This window comes from Protopterus annectens, chromosome 17.part0 (assembly GCF_019279795.1).
Source record: "Protopterus annectens isolate FY-2018-M chromosome 17.part0, PAN1.0, whole genome shotgun sequence".
NCBI lineage: Eukaryota > Metazoa > Chordata > Ceratodontiformes > Protopteridae > Protopterus > Protopterus annectens.
In genome coordinates this window covers 67,894,613-67,917,631 of record NC_056751.1, presented here as the reverse complement: position 1 = coordinate 67,917,631, position 23,019 = coordinate 67,894,613, and the positions used below count along the sequence as shown (strand labels likewise).

At 43.0% G+C, this 23,019-nt stretch overlaps 1 protein-coding gene across 1 annotated transcript in view; it reads right to left on the bottom strand.

Annotated features, from left to right (window-relative positions):
• Positions 1–23,019, bottom strand: part of DNAH6 (dynein axonemal heavy chain 6) — a 5,071,261-nt gene that overhangs the window by 2,220,752 nt on the left and 2,827,490 nt on the right. The window contains exon 37 of the mRNA XM_044059309.1: positions 16,233–16,415. Coding sequence (XP_043915244.1) covers positions 16,233–16,415 — 183 coding nt within the window. The remainder of the gene's footprint in view (positions 1–16,232; positions 16,416–23,019) is intronic.

Below are 23,019 nucleotides of genomic sequence, written 5' to 3'. Positions count from 1 at the left end.
TAGCTGGAGTTTTTTAGATGGTCAGCATAGGGCATCTGCTTTAGGCCTGTGACTCTTTTAGTGAGGTATTTCTGAAGCTTTTCCAGCTGTTGCAGATGTCTTGTGAGGTACATACCAAATGGGGTGTTGTACTCTATTATGGGTCTAATGAGGGATGAGTACAGTGAGACAATGACCTCCTTTTTTCTGGATGAAAAGCCCTTAATGATGAGGTGTGCCACATAGAAGGATTTTCTGACTGTTGTGGCGATGTGGTTATCGAAGGTGAGACCACTGTTCACCTGTGTCCCTAAGTCTCTCATCACACTTTCAGTGTTTAGTGTACTGCCACCTATGTGGTAATTCATGGGTACATGTTTTTTTCCCCAAAGGGGATAATTAGAAGTTATGTACCTACCATAACGTTCCATGTTAGTTGTCTTCTCTCACCTTCTTTCTTGCTGGATGGGTTTTACCTTAGAAACTGGAAGGCCTTCCCTGATCTCTCTGCATAGGATAAAAAAAAAATCAGATTTCTAAATATTTTTTGTCTTATCTCTTAATATCTCAGCTGCTTTGTTCAGCTCTATCAGAATAATTAGGGAAAAACTGGAAGATCAATTGACTGATTTAGGTTTTAGTCTGATGCCAGATGCCAAAAGAGAGAGGATTAGTTCTTAGGGGATACCCTATCTTTTATCTTTTATTAGATAGGGAGGGCGAGAGACAGAGAGCATGAAGCTCAGATCTACTCTCCTGGCAGATGTAATAGCAGCTAAGTGTCTCTTCCAAAAAAAGCAATTTGGGCAGCTACAGAGGCAGCTGGGTTGGGGGAAAAGAAGAATCAGGATGTTAAAACTTGAATTTGTGATTGGAGTCTCTGGGAGTGGAGAGGGTCTCTAAAAAGATAAAGAAGAAAAATGAGGAATGCCTTTGTGACATAATGTTGTGCTTGGCTCTCAAAGGCGGTTCTGAATTAGCTGAGGTATCAGTGGAAAAGGAAAAAAGCATAAAAGCGGGGCCAATCAGTTCCCTTTTGTGAAACTGGGTTTTTTGAATAGGGAATTTTGTAGTATCAGAGATATATTGACTGTACCCATTTGTGTCTTGAAAGAAAGCCAGGCTATTGGGTATGTGCAGCGATTCCCCGACTGCCTCGCCTCAATCGGACAACACATCAACATCTCAGGGCTGGAAGGGTTTTGTCAGAAGGAAAGCTACTCTCTGCCCTGGGACCCGGACCCCACCCCTTCCTCGTCGTGTTATTACCCCCTCTGCCTCTGGGGTAAGCTGACTTAGGGGTGTCTGTGACTGACTGTGTGGAATTGAACCCTTGGACATTTCCTTCTCCTTTTTTCCTTCCTCTGAAGGTCTAGAAGGGGTGGAGAAAAACGAAAACCTCCCTTGCCATCTTGTCTGCATCTCTTCAGTTGTTCACTTGGCAAAGGTCTGACAGGTCGAATAGCAAGGAGGGAGTGAAAAGACAAAGGGAGTTTAGGAAAGAGATGGCTAAAAGGGGCATAAAGGACTGACACCTTTGGGGCTATAATAAATTTTGAAGGTCTCCTGGGGTAGGTTCCACGAATCTCGACCATCCCATCTCCGGCCACTACTTCCATGAGGGGAGGTCAAAAGAAGGAGACACCCAGGTGGAGGTCGAGATCCGAGCAGCCTCAGGTAACGCTTTCGTAGATCTGAGGGGAGGAGAGGGGGGGACCCCCCCCCCTCTGTTTAATTAAGGAAAATGTCACAAATGAGATGAATCCTCAGAGACCCTCAGAGGGGGACCGACGGATCCCTCCATCAAGTCAGTATTGTATGTGAGCTGCAGAGTCCTCCAATGGCTCCTCTCTCATGTCCTCTTAGGAGGAGGGTCCTGTGGCGGAGGATAGAAAAGGAAAGAAGAGGAAGATATTAATGGGAAACCTGAGGGATCTCTGATCTGGGGGGGACTGGGTCCGGAAGGGGAAGAAGTCAGCAAGGCACTGTAGTGGGAGGATGGAACTAGCCGTTGGCGTTGTCACTAGGGCAGGCCTCAGTCCATCTCACCGCACCTCACCCCATCAGATCAGAGAGACAAAAAGGTCCAGCCTCCTCCAGGTCTCACTGCTTGCATCATGGGATATAGGGTTGCCTCGAGCTGGTAAATTAGCTCTTTAGCTTAGCAGTTATGGAGTCAGAGCCGAGAGGATGGAAAACCCATCAGCAAGAATGAGAATGAAGGCGAGATTGACAACTTAACATCTATACATTTCTTGGCATTAAGCTTGAGTGCATGGCTCTAGCACCAAGCATCTGTTTCTGTAAGGCCCTTTTGTAGAGTATCCACATCATTTGGAGATTCAATAATGGCTCCCAGTTTGCAGCCATCTGCAAACTTTGTTAGCCAGAGTCCCTTAGTGTTGGCCTGTACTTCAGAGAAGTAGATGCCAAACAAGAGCGGTCCCAGGACTGAACCCTGAGGTACTCCACTTGTCAACTGTCTCGAGCTGGATTGGAGTCGGCTACTTTTACAGTCTGGGTTCTGTCAGTAAGTCAGTTGGCAACCCATCGAGTGATGTAGGGATTTATGCCCAGCTTAGTAAGTTTATAGGTTCATAGGTAGATACTAGGATATCTGCCCTAGAGCATTTATAAGCCTAGCCAGAGTGTATTTGGCTTCTGCCTCCCTATTAGATTAGCCTACTGTGCTTCTGTAAAGTAGGTCACAGAAGGTACCCTTTAAGATTAGTTTACTGTGCCTCTGTCTAGCAGGGACACAGAAGAGATCCCAGGGGTGAATTTGCGATTTCCCATCCACGCGTCCAGATTTCGCTTGAAGAGGGTCAGCGAGGGGATATGTCTAACATGAATTGGGATTCTATTCCAGAGTGAGGGGAGCCTCTGGGAAATGAATCTGTCCCTCCAGCATGTCCTATTTATTTTTGTGCTGAGGTTTAAGTCCCTGGAGCATGTAGCTCTAAGAGACTTGGATTTTTTGAGGTGGAGCATGTCCATTAATTCTGGGTTTGACATGGCTTTGTACATCAGGCATAGATCGCCTCTGAATAGGCGGTAAGCAACTGAGTAGAGCTGGAGTTTCTTTAGTCGAGCTGCATAGGACATCTGTTTGTAGCCCATGATCCTCTTGGTGAGGTACTTTTGGGGTCTCTCCAGTTGCTGCAGGTGTCGGGTAAGGTACATCCCAAAAGGGGCATTGTATTCAATTATGAGCCTGATGAGTGATGAGTAGAGGGGCACAATGACCTCTCTTGACCTAGATGCGAACCCTTTTGTGATAAGGTGGGCTATATAGAAGGTCTTTCTAACCACTTTGGCAATGTGATTATCAAAGGAGAGATTACTATCTACGTTGGTCCCCAAATCTCTAATTAGTTCTTCTGTACTTAATGGATTACCACCTATGTGGTAATTTGTGGGCACCTTATTTTTCCCAAAGGGGATGACTATGCACTTTTTAGCATTTATCTTGAGGCCGTGGCTCTGGCACCAAGCATCTGTCTCTGTGAGACCCTTTTGGAGGATGCTTGTGTCAGCTGGAGATTCAATTATGGCCCCCAGTTTGCAGTCATCTGCGAACTTTGTCAGCCATAATCCCCCTGTGTTAGCCTGAACCTCAGAGAAGTATATACCAAACAAAAGAGGTGCCAGAACTGAGCCCTGTGGGACGCCACTTGTAACTGGTTTGGATTTCGACATGGCACCTGCGATTCTGACCATGTGGGTTCTATCACTGAGCCAGTTTGCAACCCATCTTGTGATATAGGGGTTGATATTTAAGCTGGTAATCTTATTTATGATGCCCGAGTGAGGTATTGTGTCAAAGGCTTTTGCGAGGTCCAGGTAGGCTGTGTGGACTACCTTGCCCTCATCTATGGCTTCGGTAACTGTTTCAAAGAAATCAACTAGGTTTAAGAGGCAAGATCTGCCCTTAACAAAGCCGAATTGTGTAGGGTCCAGTGTCTGGAGGCTCCCAATGTCTTTGTTTATGAGTTCCATGATAATACGCTCCATAGCTTTACAGACTAGACTAGTCAGGTTTATGGGGCGATAGTTCCCGGGGTCCATTGTGGCACCACCTTTGTGGAGTGGGACCACTGTCGCTGTACGCCATTCTTTGGGTACATATCATGTAGTAAGGCTAAGTTTGAACAGCGACTTAATGTGAGGGTTCAGTTCTTCTTGGAGCTCTTGTAAGACACAGCCTGGGACACCGTCCGGTCCCATAGATGCTGTGTTTTTTGCTTTGGAGAGGGCAGCTTTCACCTGTGCATCTGTGATGTTAGGGAGGTTACATTCAGTTGGGATAGGCATTTGCTCCTTTGGGGGGGAAGGGGGGGGGAGAAGTTTGCGCTGAATCTGTCTGCCAGGATGTTGGCTATGTCTGTAGGTTTGGTATATTTTGTACCATTATGCAACCATTCAGAGCATATCTCGGAGTTTCCACCCATATTCCTGACATAACTAAAGAAGGCCTTGTGATTATCTTTAGAGTCTAGGGCAATTTTTCTTTCGAAACGGGCCTTTGATGATTTTATGAGGGATCGAAGTTTCTTGGTAATACTGATCAGAGATGCCTTCCCTTTTTGGGAATGATTCCAGAGTGGGGGATGGTGTCGAAGGCCTTGGCGAGGTCCAGATAGGCTGTGTGGACCACTTTACCCTCGTCCACAGCTCTGGAGACTAATTTGAAGAAGTCAATCAGGTTCAGGAGACAAGATCGGCCCTTCACGAACCCAAACTGAGTGGGGACCAGTGTATGATGGTTGCCAATGTCTTTGTTTATAAGTTCCATGATAATGCATTCCATGCCCTTGCAGATCAGGCCCGTCAGACTGATGGGATGGTAGTTCCTGGGATCCAAGGTGGATCCCCCTTGTGGAATGGGATAACTGTAGCTGTGCGCCACTCAGTGGGCATGAAGCCTGAGGTGAGGCTACGATTAAACATGACGCTTAGGTGAGGTGCCAGTTCATTTTGTAGCTCATGTAGTACACAGCTTGGGATGTCATCTGGTCCCATGGATGCTGTATTTTTAGCTTTGGAGAGTGTGGTTTCTACCTGTGTGGCCATGATTACCAGAATTTGGCAATCTTTTGGTATTGAGATGGGCCCATTACGGGATGAGAGGAGGGAGAAGTTGGCACTGAATCGATCTGAAAGGATATTGGCAATATTCTTGGGAACAGTATATTTAATGCCATTCTGTTGCAGCTCAGAGCAGATCTGAGCATTGCCATTTAGATTCTTGACATAACTATAGAATACCTTGTGGTTGTCTTTGGAATCTTTAGCAATTTTATTTTCGTAACTAGCTTTGGAGGATTTTATGAGGGTTCTCAGCTTCTTACTGAGGCTGGTATGGGAGTTTTTTTGCATCCTGGGATTTTCCTCTTTTCTGCAATATTTTCTTCCTTCTGTTGTATAGTTTGTTTATGGCAGGGGGCCACCAGATTGGCTTCCTTTTTTTGGAGGAGAGTTTTTTGGTTCTATTAGTGATGGCACAATTCATGCATGAGTGGATGTCCTCGTACAGTGCCTTAGTGTAGGATTCAGCAGTCATGGTGTCATGGGTGTCATGAAATTTGTCACTTCTGACTTGAGTAGCATGAAGCTCGCTTTGGAGATGTTTTTTATGGAGGTTTCCTTACTGGGGTTGGGGGTGGGGGTGGGATATGGATGTCAAGGGTGATTAGCTTATGGTCAGACCTGACCAATGAGGGGGTGACCACTGGTGTGGAGCATCTATCTCCCATGTTGGTAATGACCATATTGGAGCTCCTGGTGGGACAATTTATTAGTTGATGCAGGGTGTTGGAATTTATGAATTCCAACAACCGTTGGGAAAAGATGTTGGTACCCAAGTAGTTTTCACAGTTAATGGCAGAATAGATGAAATCACCCAGTTGTTTGGTTGTATCTTAATATCTTCCAGTATGTTTAAAAAGGTGTAGTGAGAATCTTGGGGGATGGTGGGGGATCTGTAGCAAGCTACAGTTTGGATTGCAGTCTTACCTAGTGTTAGTTGCACCTGGAGAATGTCAGATACATTGTGTTGGGCAGCTAGCCTGGAGGTATGAATATCCTTGGTGAATATGGACACTCCTCCACCTTTAGTGTTTCAGTTTTGGTTTGGTGGCCGAAAAGTGTGGTAAGAGTTGTAGCCTGGGATTGCAGGGTGCTCTCTGGAGCCTTAAACCAGGTCTCAGTTACTGCACAGATATCGATGTTCTCCATTTTTAGGAGTGCCTCAGGAGAGTGCATTTTGAGGTTTAGACTTATAGCATTGAGTAGCATTACCTTCAGATTTTGCATTCTTCTATATGTTATGGTGGTGGTTTTGTCCTTTGAACCTTGCATAAAAAAGGCACTATAGGGGTGCAAGAGCTTTAGCCAGTAACCTAAATCCCAGAGGCGACGGGTGCAGACCATCTTTGGCAAAGCATCATGGTTTGTCAATCATGTTGTACCAGGCAGATAGATACTGGATTCCCTTTGAATGATACCAGAAACTTAGCCAGTTGTTGAAGTCATTCATTTTGTCCTTATACTGTGGTATCATTCTGGGGGAAGGCAGGATTCTATTCAGGGATAGGGACATACATGCCTAGGCCACATGATCCGAGAGCTCTTTCATGTCTGTTTTCATGTAGTCCAGGGAGGTACATCTCAAGTCATTCACTCCAACATGGACAATGACAGAGTCGTATTTTTACTTGTTGTGGAGTGACTTGAGTGCATGCGTTATGTGGCAGATCCTGGTACCCGACAGGAAGCTGACTGTAATTTTTTCCTTGTTCAGCCTGGTGAGTGGGACATCAGTGTGCCTGACTATATAGTCACTTACGACTAAAGTGTTGGGTACGTTTTCTTGCTTTAGGAGTTGTTGTTGGGTGGCACACTGGTGTTGTGAGCTATGTGTCACTTTGGTTGTGACTGGTGTTTGTTTGCATTTCAGCTTCAGAGGTCCTTGTTGCTTGGGCAGGTTAATGTTGAGGGCCTCCGCATATGTGGGTTTAGTGCTGCTATGTGTGGGTGTTGATGGTGTGGGTTTTGAAGGGCTATGTGTTGCTTGAGGTGTAGTGCAGGTGTTAACCTTCTCCTCTTGACTGTCTAGCACAGTCTTGGCTGGACAGAGCTTTGCTTCCAGTTTTGCTATGTAAGTGCATCTCTCACAGGTTGTAGTGTTGGGTGGTAGGAGTAGAGGGTTGTCTGTGTACATGAGGCAGTTGCTGCATTGCCACAATATGCCCAAATTCACCAGGTCGACAGGAGAAATCACCGGAAGCTGACCATTGGGCATGCCTGTTTAGGTGCTTTTTTTTGTAAAGTACAAAAGCTGTTTTCCCCTATCTTTGCATGGTACTATGCAATTATAGGCTGTTTATTGCCAACGATTAATTTCTCCTTATTAACAAGGAGAGTTGAGTGCTTGTATCAGTTTAAGGCTTCCGAGTGCTATCCAGCAGGTTCTAGAGCAAGTGCCAGTCACAGGGGTTTGGAATTTAATGCTACTACTGAGAAACCAGCTAGTTCTAAGTGAAAATCTGAACAGCAGACTTTCTGGCACCTGGAATAGTTTAATGGCAGCCCCACGGTGCTGCAGATTTGAAAAATGCACAAACACCCGTGTTTTTAAGCCAGAAAGTTGAAAGACATAGAAATCAGCCCAAAATGGCTAATAAAATTACAATTTCAGATCTGGAAACCACTCCTCTAGTGTTAGATAGGCAGTACAATGCTCACCACTCTCACTGGTAAGCAGCAGGACTTCCCTCTACCAGACTACCACAGCAAGGTCTGGATAGCTCTGAACACAGAAAATAAAGTCCTGAAACCAGCAAAACCTGGGATCTGGACTATACTAGCTAGGAAAGGCAGAAAACGAGCAAACAAGATAGTATTTTTTTTTTGGGTTAAAACAGGCTAAACAATGCAATAATACAGTAAATAAACACAGAAAAGGCTAACGCACTTTAGTGTGTAGCCCTAAACAGTAAATGCAATTAAAACTCTACAATATTAGCAATTTAAAACTTTTTAAATGAAGCAAGGCAGGTGCACTTAAGAGGCAGTTATACGCTAGTCTACACATACAGAAACGTCTACATATACAGAAAAGCAGCTAAAACAACACTAAAACAATTCAGATGCAGTGCAACAGAGAGCACTTGAGTTGTAGCAATATTAAGGCAAATATAGTTTTAATAAATGCACTAAAATATACCCTATATTTCCAAAATGTTTGAGAAGCAAAGTCAGAATACAAGGAGATTCAGGCAATTTTTTTTTTTATCCATTGAAGCATGCTGGGAAAAAAAGTGAGGAAGCCAGCAAGTGGGAATAATACCATACCAGTGCTTAGTTGTATGGAGACAACAGGGGTACTAAACTATCACCAGAGTTTGTGTCCTATCCTAGTAGACAGAAGGCAGGCCAATGCTAAGAGAAACACAGCCTCTGACATAACCATTGTGAAGCGTGCATTGGTTAAAGAGGAGCAGTACTTGCTTGGGCAGTCCACTCAAGTCAGAGCTTTAGGAGGGACCCCATTTTAAATACCTTTGGTCAGGGTTGACCTTGACTGGGAGGATGGAAAAGGAAGCAAGCAGGTAGGTGTGTTTGAAGATATCCCTGCAGATGTGTTGATAAGGAATGATTTTGATAATGCAGTACCTTGTGTGTATGCAGTTACATGCAGTCAGCCTTGGAGACAGGCATGTGGATCTGGTAGCCTGGGGGAAACCCAGATAGACCCCACACCTGAAGCTTGGGCTGGTGATGTGGCTATTTCAGGGAGAGAACTAGACTGTAGCAGTGAGGCTGATAGTGAGCCACAGTTGCTTGTAGATACTGATGTTCCTATGAACAGAATGACTGCAAGGACAGAGGTGAGTGGCAGTGCTCAGCCTGACAGTGAGGCACCACTGTCAGAAGATACCAGGCTTCCTGTGGAAAGAGAGCTGGGAAGGGTCACAAAGGTAGAGAGATGAGGCAGGCTCAGCTTTCGTACTCTACCTTACGAGGCTTGAGGGAGGTTGCTAAGGAGGCACCTGATGCTCAAGGAAAAGGAGAATCTGTATACTGGAACAAAGGGTTACTGTATAGAGAGTGGACCCCTAATGGAGGGTGAGAGGTTGAGGTAATACAGCAGTTGGCAATGCCCAAAGCCTACTGTCTGGCACTTCAAGGCATAGCCCATGACATTCCTTTTGCAAGTCATATGAGCATAAAGTGTACCAAGAATCATATTATGCAGATCTGTTATTGGCCTGGTATTGCAAGGGATGTAACAGGATACTGCAAGACCTGTGAGCAGTACCAAAAGTTAGGCAAGGCAGGAGACAAGGCCACAGCTCTTATGATGCCTTTGCCTGTGATTGAACAGTGATTGGAGAGGGTAGCTATGGATATTGGGGGGCATCTGAGTACCCCAAGTTCCAAAGGGAAGAAGTATATCTTGGTGGCAGTAAATTATGCTACTAGATACCCTGAGGTGGTGGTTCTGTCCTCCATCGAGGCATAGAAGGTGGCAAATGCTTTGTTAGAGATTTTCAGCAGGGTAGGTTTCCCAAGAGAAATACTGAATGCCAGAGATGTCAATTTCATTGACAGACCTGCTGAATTGTCTGTGGAAGCACACTGGAGTGAAGCACCTAAAGACCACCCCCTACCATCCCCAGACTAATGGCCTTGTTGAGAGATTAAACCCTACACTCAAGTCCATGCTACGGGCATTTGCACTGCAGACCAGTTTAAGAGGGACTGGGACAAATATCTGCCCCATCTGTTGTTTGCTTAGAGAGAGATGCCCCAGGAATCCACAGGTTTTTCACCCTTCGAGTTGTTGTATGGGCATAGGGTGAGGTTACCTCTAGATCTGATTCGAGATGAGTGGGAGGGTGAGTGTGAATCCCACAAGGAGTCTGTTGTGGCATATGCCATAAACCTCAGTACAAGGCACAGGAAACTCATGGGCTTTGCCGAGGAGAACCTGGCAGAAGCCCAACAGCAGAAAAAGGTCTGGTATGACAGGAATGCTCGAGCTAGAGAGTATGCTGTAGGGCAGTAGATAATGGTTCTCATTCCTGTCAGACACAACAAGCTGCAGGCAGCTTGGGAGGGACCCTATAAGGTGGTATGGAACATCAGTGATGTTAACTACATGGCAGAACTGCGAAGAAGGAGGCAGGGGCACAAACTGCACCATATTAACATGAAGAAAACTTACCATGATGGGGAGACCCTTGTGCTAAGTGTAGGTAATAGGAGGCAGGAGGAGTCTGAAGGGGATCTATGGCTACATTGAGCCAGCCAGCCAAACCCTAAATTACTATGGTGGAGCCTAGGGTTGCAGGCATATGATGGGACAGTGCAACACAGTACTGGGGTCAGCAATGCCAAGGCAGCTGGAATCTCAAGACAGGGAATGGGGTAAGGTATTCCCAGATAGGATCAACCCTCTCTGCAATGTTTCTCAAGGGTCACTTGAAAAACTAGCTTGAGCTCTTGGTGGGGGAGGTGAAGTGTGACAACCAAAATGCTGCCAGCCCAGCTAGCTGGAATTTTGTAAATAATTATATGTCACTTGAAAATATTAATATGATTTATATAGAAATGCTAAACATTGCCAGCCCATTTATCTGAAATTTTGTATGCAATCATATGTCATTTGTGAATAGTAATATGATCCATATGCTTGTCTTGCAAATGTAAGAGAACTATATGTTATGTAAATATTAAACTACTGGTGCAGAAGTGTGTGTTGAACTGTATGTTATGTGCTGAGCTTCAAGAATGTCACCACAGTGTACCCTGCTGGAAAAGAGCAGAAACGTGTATAAACTACATTAATAGTAGAAGTTGGAACATACAGAGTTAACTTGCAAAACTTCAAGAAAATAAGTTAAAAGTGTTTTACAATGTGTTATAAAAGTTAGTTTCAAGGCACCTAGAAGACCGGATGTCTAGAGCTAGGAGTTTCTTTCTATTGTCTTATAACAGAAATAATTACTAGGTTTAAAATGTAAAAGTGTTTAACTGTTTTATGACTTCCAGTTCTAGGCAAACGTCTGAGAGATATTTACTTCTCACACATAGATGCTAAAAATTCTGTTGTTTTCTGTTAGCCTAGGAACTGAAGGCAGGTGACAAATAGTGATGTCATTCAGCTGACCCAGCAGTAGTGTTTTGATATTAATTAGGGAACTCTCTCAGAGACTGTGCATTTTGTGTTTCATCTTTGGACCTGAAAACATCCATTCAGCACTTCTCATATGCATTTGTCTTACTCTGTAAGTAAGTTATTTACAGCATAGTTTCTTTTAGAGACAGGAATATAGTAAAGATTAGTTTAGATGTCTTCTGTATTTATTTGAGACTGTCCTGCAATGTTGTTTTAAAATATTTCCTGTGATTCTGAACTCTGTAGTCAATGTGCTGAGTTATTGAGTATTGTCTTCTTCTTTGATTATTTAGTGTTAAATATATTTAAACCTTTTAATTGTGGCTGGTTTGTTTAGAGATATTTAAGCTCATAGAGTACTTGCATATGTATTTGGTGACACTGTATATGCCCCTCCAACAGCCTTAGTCTTGGTCACACTTACCATTTGGATAACGTCACACAGTAGGATTGGTCACCCTTTGGGAAGGGCCTTATAGTAGCTGATAAAGAGCTGGTTGGTGGCAGTGATAACTACCTTATAGTCTGGGTAGAAGGGGGCATAGCTAGTAAACATGTGCCAGCCTTTCCCAGGAGTGTGTGTGTTTGTATTTAAATCAAATCTCAAAGTGTGTGTGTCAGCTACTTGGACAGGGATATGAAGCACTGGTTGGACAGAGAGGGTGCTGGAGGTTTTGGCTTGACCACTCGGCTGAGATCTTAATCCTATAGCTGTGCCAGTGGGGAGTCTTATTGGGGATCTGGAGAAAGAGGGAGTAACCAGCCCCAGACTGACTGTGATCCCTGTGAGCTCTTGAGGGAAATTCTACGTTACTGTGAGTGTACTTGTCATCCTCCCCAATGTGCATGCCCCTCACCGGTGCTAGTGGTGAGGATTAAGGCTCCTTGATTACTGGGCCAGTGCAGGGGTGTCACAGGGTCTTACAAGGGAAGAATACAGGTATGTTCTGACCACTTTGTCCCTGAATGAGATACCCTTACTAATGAGGTGGTCCATGTAGAAAGCTTTCCACACAATGGAGGCAATATGGTGGTCAAAAGTCAGTTTGCTATCAACTTGGGTGCCCATGTCCTTCACAACTGACTGTGTGCTCAGGACCTTGTTATAAATGTGAGAATTTGTGGGGATGATGATGCAGTTTTTGGCATTCAGTTTGAGGCCATGTTTCTGGCACCAGTCATTTGTTTGGGTGAGACCCTCTTGGAGGATGTCCATATCATTAGGGGAATTGATGTCAGTGCCCAGCTTGCAATCATCTGCAAATTTGGTCAGCCACAGCCCACTGCTTTGGCCTGCACCTCAGAAAAGTATATCTCAAACAACAGAGGCCCCAAGACCAATCCCTGTGGTACACTGCTTGTTAACAGGTCTACTGCTTGAGATGGCTTCCCCTATTTTGACTAGGTGGGTTCCATCAGTAAGCCAGTTTGCTACCCATCTAGTAGCATATGGATTGTTGTCTAGTTGAGAGAGTTTATCTATTATACCTGAGTGGGGAATAGTATAAAAAGCTTTGGCCAGGTCAAGGTAGGTGGTGTGCACCGTCTTCCCCTCGTCCATGGCTTTGGTGATTGTCTCAAAGAAGTCAACCAAATTTAACAGGTATGACCTCCATTTGACGAAACCAAACTGTGTAGGATCAAGTCTTTGCAGGTTGCCGATGTCCTTTTTAATGAGGTTTATGATAATCTGCTCCACGGCCTTGCAGATCAGGCTGATGGGTCTATAATTTCCTGGAACAGTGGACGCTCCAACTTTGTGCAAAGGGATGACAGTGGCTATCCTCCACTTGGCTGGGATGAAGCTGGTACTCAGGCTTTAGTTGAATAGGGTGCCTAATGGTGCTGCAAATTCCTGCCTGAGGTCATGTAGGATGCAGCCTCGGATGTTACCGGGTCTCATAGAGGCTGTATTTTATTGGGTCTCATGGAGGCTGTATTTATTGCCTTTGAGAGGACAGTGATAACTACATTCCTAGAGATAAGGGGAGAAGGTGCTGGGGATGTCCTGATTTACTGATGGGGGGGGGGGCAGAGGGGTGAAGTTTTCACTGGACCTGTCTGCCAGCAGGTTGTCTACATCTACGGCTTTTGTGTATGTGGTGTCCTTGACCACCAGGTCTGAGCAGATCTGACTGCTTCCTTTGAGATTGTGGACATATGTGAAGAAGGCCTTATGACTGTGTTTAGTAGATGCTGCCAGTATGGACTTGATGTTTGCTTTGGAGGATTTCACTAGTGCTCTTATTTGCTTGTTCAGGCTAAGGACCTATTGCTTCCAGTTAGGCACTTGCTCCTTCTTTGTCCTGGACAGAAATGTTTTTTCCTTTCATTATACAGTTTATTTATTGCAGATGTCCACCAGACAGGTTTACTCTTCCTTGAGGAGGAAAACTTTGTCCTGTCAGGTATTCCTGATTCTATGCAGCTATATAAATGCTCCTATAGTACTTTGGTGTAGTTTTGGACATATATGCCAGTTCCTATGTAGGGGGAGGGGGCTGTGAAGCTGTTTATACCTTCCATCAGGAGGTTGTTATCAGCTTTGGAGAGGTATTTTTGTTTGACCCTAGCTGGGGGGAGGGGTCAGGGGAGATGCTGACTTTGAAAGTGACCGCTTTGTGGTCGGATCTTACCAGGGAGGATGACACTGTAGGGATGCTGCAGTGGTTACTCATGTTGGTTAATACCAAGGCCAAGATATTTCCACTTCTTGGTGGCATGTCGACCAGCTGTTCCAAGGCATTTGCATTGGTAAAATCAAGGAATCTCTGGGCATTTGCATTTTGGCATGAGTAGTTCTTTCAGTCTATGGATGGATAGTTAAAGTCACCTAGGATCAAGGTAAAGTGTTGAATTTTGATAGATTCAAAGTGGTCCAGATAGGTGGAGTGAGCATCTTGAGTCAAAGTTGGGGTCCCGTAGCTAGCTATGATTTGAATAGGGGTCTTGTCAACGGTTAACTGTACCTGGAGTGTCTCCTGTGCATCATACCGGTTGACCAGTCTGGAGCTGTGTATGTCTTTTATATATATTGCAACTCCACCTCCTTTTGCTTTGCTGCCCATGGTTTGTGGTCTGAATGTATGACAGGATGAGTAACCTGGTATTGCTGGTGTGCTCTATTCACCTTTGAATCAGGTTTCTGTGAATGCACAAGTGTCAGCATCTTCCACGGTTAAGAATGCTTGCAATGAGTGCAGTTTCATGTTTAGTCTCCTAGCGTTTAGCAGAATGACCTTTAATTTGCATTTTGATGAAATTTCCATGTTGGTAGTTTTTATCTCATGGCATTGCCTAAAAAGGGACTATGGGAGAGGCAATAGCCTTTGTCAGAATTCTGAAACCCAAGGGAGACAGATGCAGGCCATCTCTGGCAAAGCATTGCGGTTTATTAATCATGTCTTCCCAGGCTGTCAGGTACTGGATCCCTTGGAATGACATCAGAAACTAAACCAATTGTTAAAGTCAATCATTTTTTGTTTGTACTGAGGCATCATTCTAGGTGATGGTAGAATGCTGCTTAAGGCTGGGAACATACCTGCCTGGGACACATATTCAGTGAGCTTAATCATGTCTCTTCATATAGTCTAGGGAGGTACATCTCAAGTCATTCACACCAGCATGGACTATGACAGAGTCATAACAGTACCTGTTATTGAGAGACTTGAGTGCATGGGTGATATGGTGATTCTGGCACCTGAGAAACAACTAACCGTGACATTTCCTTATTCAGCCTGGTGAGGGGCACATTTGTGTGTCTCACAATGGAGTCTGCTGTGACTAATATGTTGGGTTTATATTTAGGCCTTAGTGGCCATGCGACACAGGTGTGTGGACTATGTGTGGTGTGTGGTGTGTTGTGGTGGGCAGTGGAGTTTGTGTGTGTTTTTCCTAGGAGGTCTCTTTTGTTTGGGTCTGTTTTTGTTGAGGACCTCTGCATATGTGGGTGTGTGTTGTGTAGGTGTGGGTGGTGTTTGTGCTGACAATCTTCTCAGTGCCAGATATACTTGCTTGTGAGGGAGAGAGCATAGACTCTAGGTTCCTAATGTAACTACATCTCTCACAAATTGTGTTCCTAGGTGGTAGTAGTAGAGGGTTGTCCGTGTACCTGAAGCAGTTGCTACACTGTCTCAGGATGCCCGTATCAACCAGACTGGCAGGAGAAAGCATAGTAAATTCTCCATCCATATTTGTCAGAATCTGAGGGAGACAGGCCAGAGAGACCTAGGATGGCAAAGGGTGAAAGGTTTAAGAATAGTACTACTAGGTGATCACACAAGTGCTACTACGGGAAAATGTTGTGTTTGCAAATATCCACAATTTCTGTGCAATGCTTTGCCGCAACAATGAATTGTTTAGGAATCCACCCCTATGTAAGGAACAGCAGTAGTAAAACAAGGAATAATATGAAATAAAAAGCAGCAGTTAAACAAGGTAAAAACAGATGTAAGCATATAATACATAACAGAAATAAATTCTAGTCAATTTTGAGTAAAATAATTTACAGAATAAGCACTATATAGAAACAAAAACAAATATACAAAAAGTAGACAAACATGGAGTTTAGCAACAGTTGGATTGCAACAGTTTTCTAAGGGACTGAATGCTGTGAATTTAAAAGATATCACACAATCATTCTCTGATGCATAGATCACAGTCTCATACCACAAGAATTAAGGATAAAATCAAAAATAATCGTTGGTAAAAGGCCATAAACCAAGTTCACATTATAATCATGGCAATAATTGCTTAGAAAGTTAGCATAACTCAGATTCGTCTTTAGTTTTCAAAGAATAAGAAATCTGTAAGTGTAATATCTATGTATTAATTACAGTAATTACCTTCCATCAAAAATCAAGACTTTATGAAGACAAAAAGTAAAATTCTGTTGCAAAATTAGTAATGACCCTGAGAATAAGGGGCAATTAAGAGCATAACACAAACTTGTAACAGTACTGTCAATAAAGCAGACATTGAGAAATAAGAAAAAGGACATATGTTCATGCATTTTCTGGATAATATTTAACTACACAAACAGAAATGTTATTGTGGTTTAAATATATACCATTTTAAGGTCAGGTCCTCTCTTTCCAGTAAGTAAAGATTCCAGTAAACAACAGAGAGTGGTAACTTTACTGATGTCAACTTGATGAACTATCTGTGTACACTTCTTTTTGATAAACTTTAGCCCGTCATCAACATACCGATTAAAGAGATCCAAAATATACTGCCGTGTCTCATTATTTAACTGAAATGAAAAACAAAAGATCTGTTATTCACTGCAGAAATTAAAACTGTCACCTATTTTTTTTAGGATGAAGTATGCTTACCAAGAAAGTTTTGAACCTCCTCTTCCCTCCCTCCTTCAGCTATATGCCTAACCAAAGCGATTTCAAACTTACCTTTTTTAAGGATTCAAAACTGCCATCTGAGATCTCATGTACATGAAAACATACACTACATTTTTTGTAGAATTCCATGAGGAGGAGGGAATGATGCTTAATTACATGCAATAAAACAGAAACTGTAAGTGAATGAAATTTGTTCTGGAGAAATGGTTTGCAAGTATCTTTAGATAACTTTGGTGGTATTAGGAGGACAACTGTAAAAAGACAGAGGCAGAGTTCATTGAGTTGTTAAACATACATAATTATGATCGGATCTCTGATCATAACCTCTTTATTAAATATTTGAGAGATGGATGCCAAGAAATTCACCTAGAATATGAAGCTTGAGAGGTGAATTCTAGCATCCCTGATCATAATTTTGTGTAGAGCATGGAATTTTATCTGCTTCACATACTATCAGTTACAGAAAAAAAATTGTAGGTGCTTGAAGTGTTTCATCGGCTTTAAAAGCTGGAAAATGACTTGGTGGATGCTGTCAAATAGCAGAATACCTCTCCACTTCCTTGCTTTAGAATTTTGGACAACTTCATGAATAATGGGGGACAGGGGATGAAAATCAGGGACAATTTTAAAATATTGTTCTTATTCACTCAAAAAGTTAATGGAACAACAGGATTTGCATCAATATGTATTTTCTGAACAATTAATGTCTAACATTGTTCACTGACTGTAATTCTCAGTGTTTTACCAGAAATTAAAAATAAAAAAATATATAAAAAGTATGAGAGATAGTGGCAAAAATATGCAACAAAATCAGGGGCAGTCTGCAAAATCAAGAACAGCTAAGAGGTATGAAGAACAGGCAGAAATGAAGTGCTCCTCCATAGAACTAATGTTTTTAAAAGCTGGTGGACACTGTTCTGTCACACTTTCTGTTTATAAAACACACAAGGGTGAAAACTTACACTGCAAGTGTGTTTGCAGGAGAGCAAGCCTCCCTGCACCCCACAATGAGGAGGGCAAGCTCATCACCTGCTGAAACTTATATATACCAACTCTATGGTCACAGCACCTCAGAGAAGGGAAAAGTCTCCCAAAACAGTGGAATCACTACCTGCACACACTTAACATCAGACCAGGATTGATGTTCTATGCTAAATGATGACCACAGTTTTCTATGCCAGCACTGTTTTCTGATATAACCCCTCACTCATTAACAAGAACATCACAAATTTTACCATAATGCTACATCCATGCTGTCTTCTTCTACTCATCTCAACAAATAGGTCTATTGGATCCAAATGAATCCGAGCTTGACACCTAAAAACAAGACTTCTTGGCTCAAAGGCTCACACTCCTTCACCTTCCCATAATGCACCTTATCTTACTATCCTTCAGATCAACTTTGCCCCATAAACAACATATCCCCAGCAACAAAGGACACTCCTAAAAAACAGTGACAGACCAGCATAAAGTTGAAGAAATTCAAGGCTCTGGTTAAAATCCATGCAGTCCAACAGGAAACATATACAGGTGACAATTTGATAGAGGGAAGGTGGGAGGGAATGTTGAAATGGACAAAAAAAAGACAATCTGGATCTAGCCTTATTAATAAGTACATACATTTTACATCCAATGTCTTTTCCATCTGCCTAAAATGAATGAGACATAATCTCGAGCTACATAAACACTGGAAGGTACTATGGAAGGATCTTCCGAGAATGGAAAACTGAAGGCAGCTCTTGATGTAGGCTATACATCAAGCTTATAATGAGAAATGATGGTATGGGCTGTAGACCACCTTGAGTCTGCACAGGTATCATCACTAGGAACACTGTCAAAGAAAGCTGTATAAGTGGTTACTGCTCTAGTAGGGTGAGCCTTTGGTTTTGAGGCAAAGAAAGGCCTCTGGACTTTCAAACAAAGGTTATACATTCATAGAAAAAAGCAAAGACACCAGAAAAATCCACAGAATAGTTTAATCGACAAGCACTTTTGATGTCCTTACATTCACTGCTGCAGTATTTCTTCTTAACATATGGGAACAGGGATTCCCTGCCATGGAAGCCATACATCCAGGCAGTCTACCAAAGACGACTGCTGCTTTAAAGGTATGCTGAATGTCACCCAAAAGCTACTTGATTAGCATAGGGCATAAAGGTGACATTTAGGCATACCATAGTCAGAACTTCTTTGCTGCCAGTCTGAAAATATCTTTTCACTGTTGGTCTGTTTACCTGCATCTGCTTCTGCCAGTTGAACAGATTTTCATTCTCCAGTTACTGACTTCTTTGCAGTTGCAGATAAGTGCCCCATTGGGGTTTTTGTTTTTTCTTGTCTTGTTTTGTGCTCCTTGGGGTTATTAAGGAAAGGTAAATGCCATTGTTGGAGACAGATTCCCAATAAAGACTGCCATGATAAGTGTTTTTTTTGTCTTGGAGCTTCTCATGACCATATATCTTGTTCAATTTGTCAGGCATTCATCCCAAAAAACCTTCACAGTAGACTTTTTTCCCTTTCCTTTTATCTTGAGAACCTGTTTCTTAAGCTTCTCACTCAAGATACAATGGAAGGAATCTCTCATCCCAAGGGTCAGCCATTAGGGAAGAAGAAGGAGAAAAAGGTACAACTGGAATCTTCCACTGCCCAGTCTCTGCCAGGTGTTTCTCCCGAGGTCGTTACAAACCCAGATGCTCACCCAGCTATGTTGTCAGATTTCTCTGTCGTGACCATGTTGGAGGCTGGTGGAGATCTGGCTGGCAGCACATCTGAAGAGGCTTTGTAGGCATCCATCTCTGACATTCAGGGGGGAATCCATGGTTGATTTTTTTCCAAGGGGCCTAGGGAAGTTCCTCCATTTTTAGTTGTGGAAGAAGTTTCTACTACGGTTCTCAACTGTTGTCCTGGGTCTGAGCATTCTCAGTTTTTTGGAGGGGCTGTTCCCTTGAAAAAAGAAAGAAAAACTTAAACATGCTTCTTCTGCTCCTAGGGATCCACAAAGTGACTGGCAGTCCTTTATTCAGGGACTATTTACCGCTTTAATGTCCTTAAAGCCTCCTCAAGGGGTTTTGGTTCCTAGTCCTCCTCCTTGGTCCTCCACTCCTCTTAAAAGGCCTATAGAACAGAATTCTTCTGAGGATGAGTCGGATTCTGATAACGAATCCCTGACTTTTTCTACTCAGATTCCTTCTCCTTTAGACTACGGGCCAGAGAAGGAAGAATCCATTAGTTCTAATGTTCTTTTTGAGGAACTTTCCTTTGGGGACACACTCTCTAGGATGATGGATTGTTTTAAGTGTCACAAGATAGTGAAAGCTTTGGTAGGTCTAAGAGACGCTAATGTAGCATGATTTCTTCCAACATGAAAATTAGAAATAGCCACTAAATGCACCTTAATGGTAGAATAACTGGCCCCAGCCTGGAAAATGACATTGGAAAGTCTAAGACTATAAGCAGAGGAGTCAAAAAGAATCCAGATTCCTTTGGGAGGACAAAGAGAACATTTCTTCCATTTACTTTTGTAAATTCCCCTTATAGATGGCTTCTGAGAAGAATTAAGAATGCAGATTACTGGGGAAGAGAGCCTGGACTGAGTAGGAATCACTAGAATTGGAGAAACCAAATGGTTAACTCGAGGGCCTGAATGTTCAGATGAGGCATGCCGGAAGGGTGAGAGAGACAAGATTTACATAGGGATCCAGTACCTAGGGTGGTGAATCAAATGATGCCAGAGAAAGGGAAACCACACCTGAGGAGGCCAGAAGACGGCCATGAGGATGACAACAGAAACTTTGGAATCAGGGGAGTAGGAGGAAATGAATCCAAAACATCCTCCTGCACGAACAGCTGGTGCACGGTAGGAGGAAATGCACAGAGAAGACCAAGGTGCTAAACATGCATCACAGAATCAGGTGATTGAGAGACACTTGTGAATTAGAAGGACAGACCTGCTAAACCCGTCTTCCAGAATATTGGACTTCCCCGGTATATGTGTTGCTACCAGAAAGCTATTGGAAGATATTTGCCCACTACCACACTCCCATCGCTTCTTGACATAATGACAGGAGTGGTTCCCCCCTTGTTTGTTGATATACCAGATTGCTGACACATTGTCCGTCTGGATAGAAATCGTCCCTGTAGGGAGGACATCCTGAAAGGCCTGCAATGCTAGGAGAACTGCCTTCATCTCTACAAAACTGATGTGGTGACTGGCCTCTGAGGGACACCACATTCCTTGGACCATCTTCACCATATAATACCCCCACTCCAGCCTAGCTGGGGGTGTTCATGGTCAGAGTGGCCCTTGGGGGTAAATAAAAATGTTGAGCCTTGAGATACCTTGGCAGACTGAATCCACCACATTATATGTGTCCTGCAAATGTTTGTCAGATGAATCCAAAAACTCGTGTTGGTACCTGATGGACCATTGTACCACAAGTGTTTACTGCAGAACTCTCATGGAATATCTGGCCAGAGGAACAAGAGTGATAGAAGCCACCATAGAACCCACATGCTGCAGAACTAATCTTGTTAGCGGCATTGGACAGAATATAACTTTTAGTGTATGGTTTTGCAGGGTGGACAGTGTTGCCTGGCAGCTTTGCTATCATGGTTGTCATATCTAGATAGGCATATATGAATTCCAACATCTGAACCAGAAGAAACAAAGATTTGTCCAGATTTATTGTGATACACAACTGGAGGCAAAAATGGAGGAGATAGTCTCTGGTCTGCACAAGAAGAGACCTGGTAGGAGCGGTAATCAGTCAGTCATCACATTGCCATATGTAGCCTAGATTGGTCACATTCAGAGCACATTTGTCTAAAACAATCTTCTAGAAGGAGTAATGGACAGCCAGGGTAGGAAGTGGGAACAAGGTATTTTCTATAATCATGCTGCCTTATTTGCCTGCCCTTTTTTCTGGGTAGTTCCACCTTTCTTTTTGTTATCACCCTGCCATTGCTTATCAACATTATGCTGTGGCTGTTTAGTTTGTTTCTTGCCAAAATTGGAAGAGGGAACATAAAATCCCTTGGAGGATTTAGAAAAGGTGGGCTGAAAAATCTGAGAGGTTCCCTGAATCAGCTTACCTCTCTCATTACACATTTTGTTAACCTCTGCATCAGACGATCCAAAAACTAAATCTCCATCCAAAGGGTAATTTAAAATGTCATTTTTGACATTCTCTGAGAGGTTTTGAGAATGCAGCCAGGCAAACCACCTCAAAACAATACCAGTGGCAACAGACCTGGAAGTAGTATGTAGAGAGCCATAACGATACTTCAAACAATGAGCAGTCACCTGGAACAATGAGAAGAAATGATATAAAGAAAAAATTTCCTCACAAGAAGAAACTGCAGTCAAATCACTCCTTATTCAGAATTCTAATATTATACCAAACTTATAAATAACATTACCATCCATGTCAGTTGGAGAAGGAGAATAATAAAAATTAACAAAATGTTTGGCAGCAACTGGGTTAACTAAAACCCTAACTTCTGGGTCAGGTCTGAAATTTGTGTGCAAAAACTTGAAAGCCTGAAGAACTTTGTATATCATATCTGCTTTCTTAGGGTTGCAGATTAACTGTTAGGGAGACCACAGGCTGTGAAAAAACATCCTCCAATGCTGACAACACTGGCAACACAGGGGGAATGGGTGAGGGTTCTGGAAACTCCAGTTGCAGCGCATCACAATATTCTGTAAGGGATTGAAAAACCTCAGTGTTCTCCAACTGAAAACAATGGTTCATTCTGGAAACAGTCTCAGAGAAGCAGAGCCCCTCACAGGAACTTTTAGATACCACCCTCTTCTCATAATCTGAATTAGAAACCTGAGGAGAAAATATTGCATCTGTCCGTTTACAATCCACCTACAGATTCCAATTCTTGAATCTCTTCAGGGAAAGAGGAATCCCCTTTTCTTTTACCTCAAACCACCTTACAAGAAGGATTAACAGCCTGCACAAGATCATGAGCCAAGCCCATTAAATTACTCCTGTCCCAGAGAAACAGACACAGGAAAAGCTAAATATTTAGGGTTCCTATTACCCGATCGAATGTTTAGGTTAGCAAATACTTAAACGTCAATCTGGTAATAGCGAAAGCAAAAAAACGCGAACGGACAATTTAATGCAGGGAACTAATTCCCTTGGCCGTTATGTGGATTTTGCCCCTTTCCCCACTGTAGACTGATCTCAGAGTTGGTATATTTAGTTAGTGGGGGGGGGTGAAGCCCTCCCATTTCATTTTGGTTTAATTTTTTTTTTTTTACGGCTGAGGGAATTCATTCCCTACGTTAAATCGGCCATTCACTGTTTTAATTTTTTGATATTACCAGTTCGCCATTTAGGTATTCGCTAAACTAGATGTTCGATCGGGTAATATAGAAGCAATATTTAGTTTTCTGTTTCTTTTTGACAGGGAAGTTAGGGCAAAAAGACCCAGTATTGCTAGCAACAGCTTCCTTGTGGAAGGACACCACATTCTGACAAGGCAGGGGCA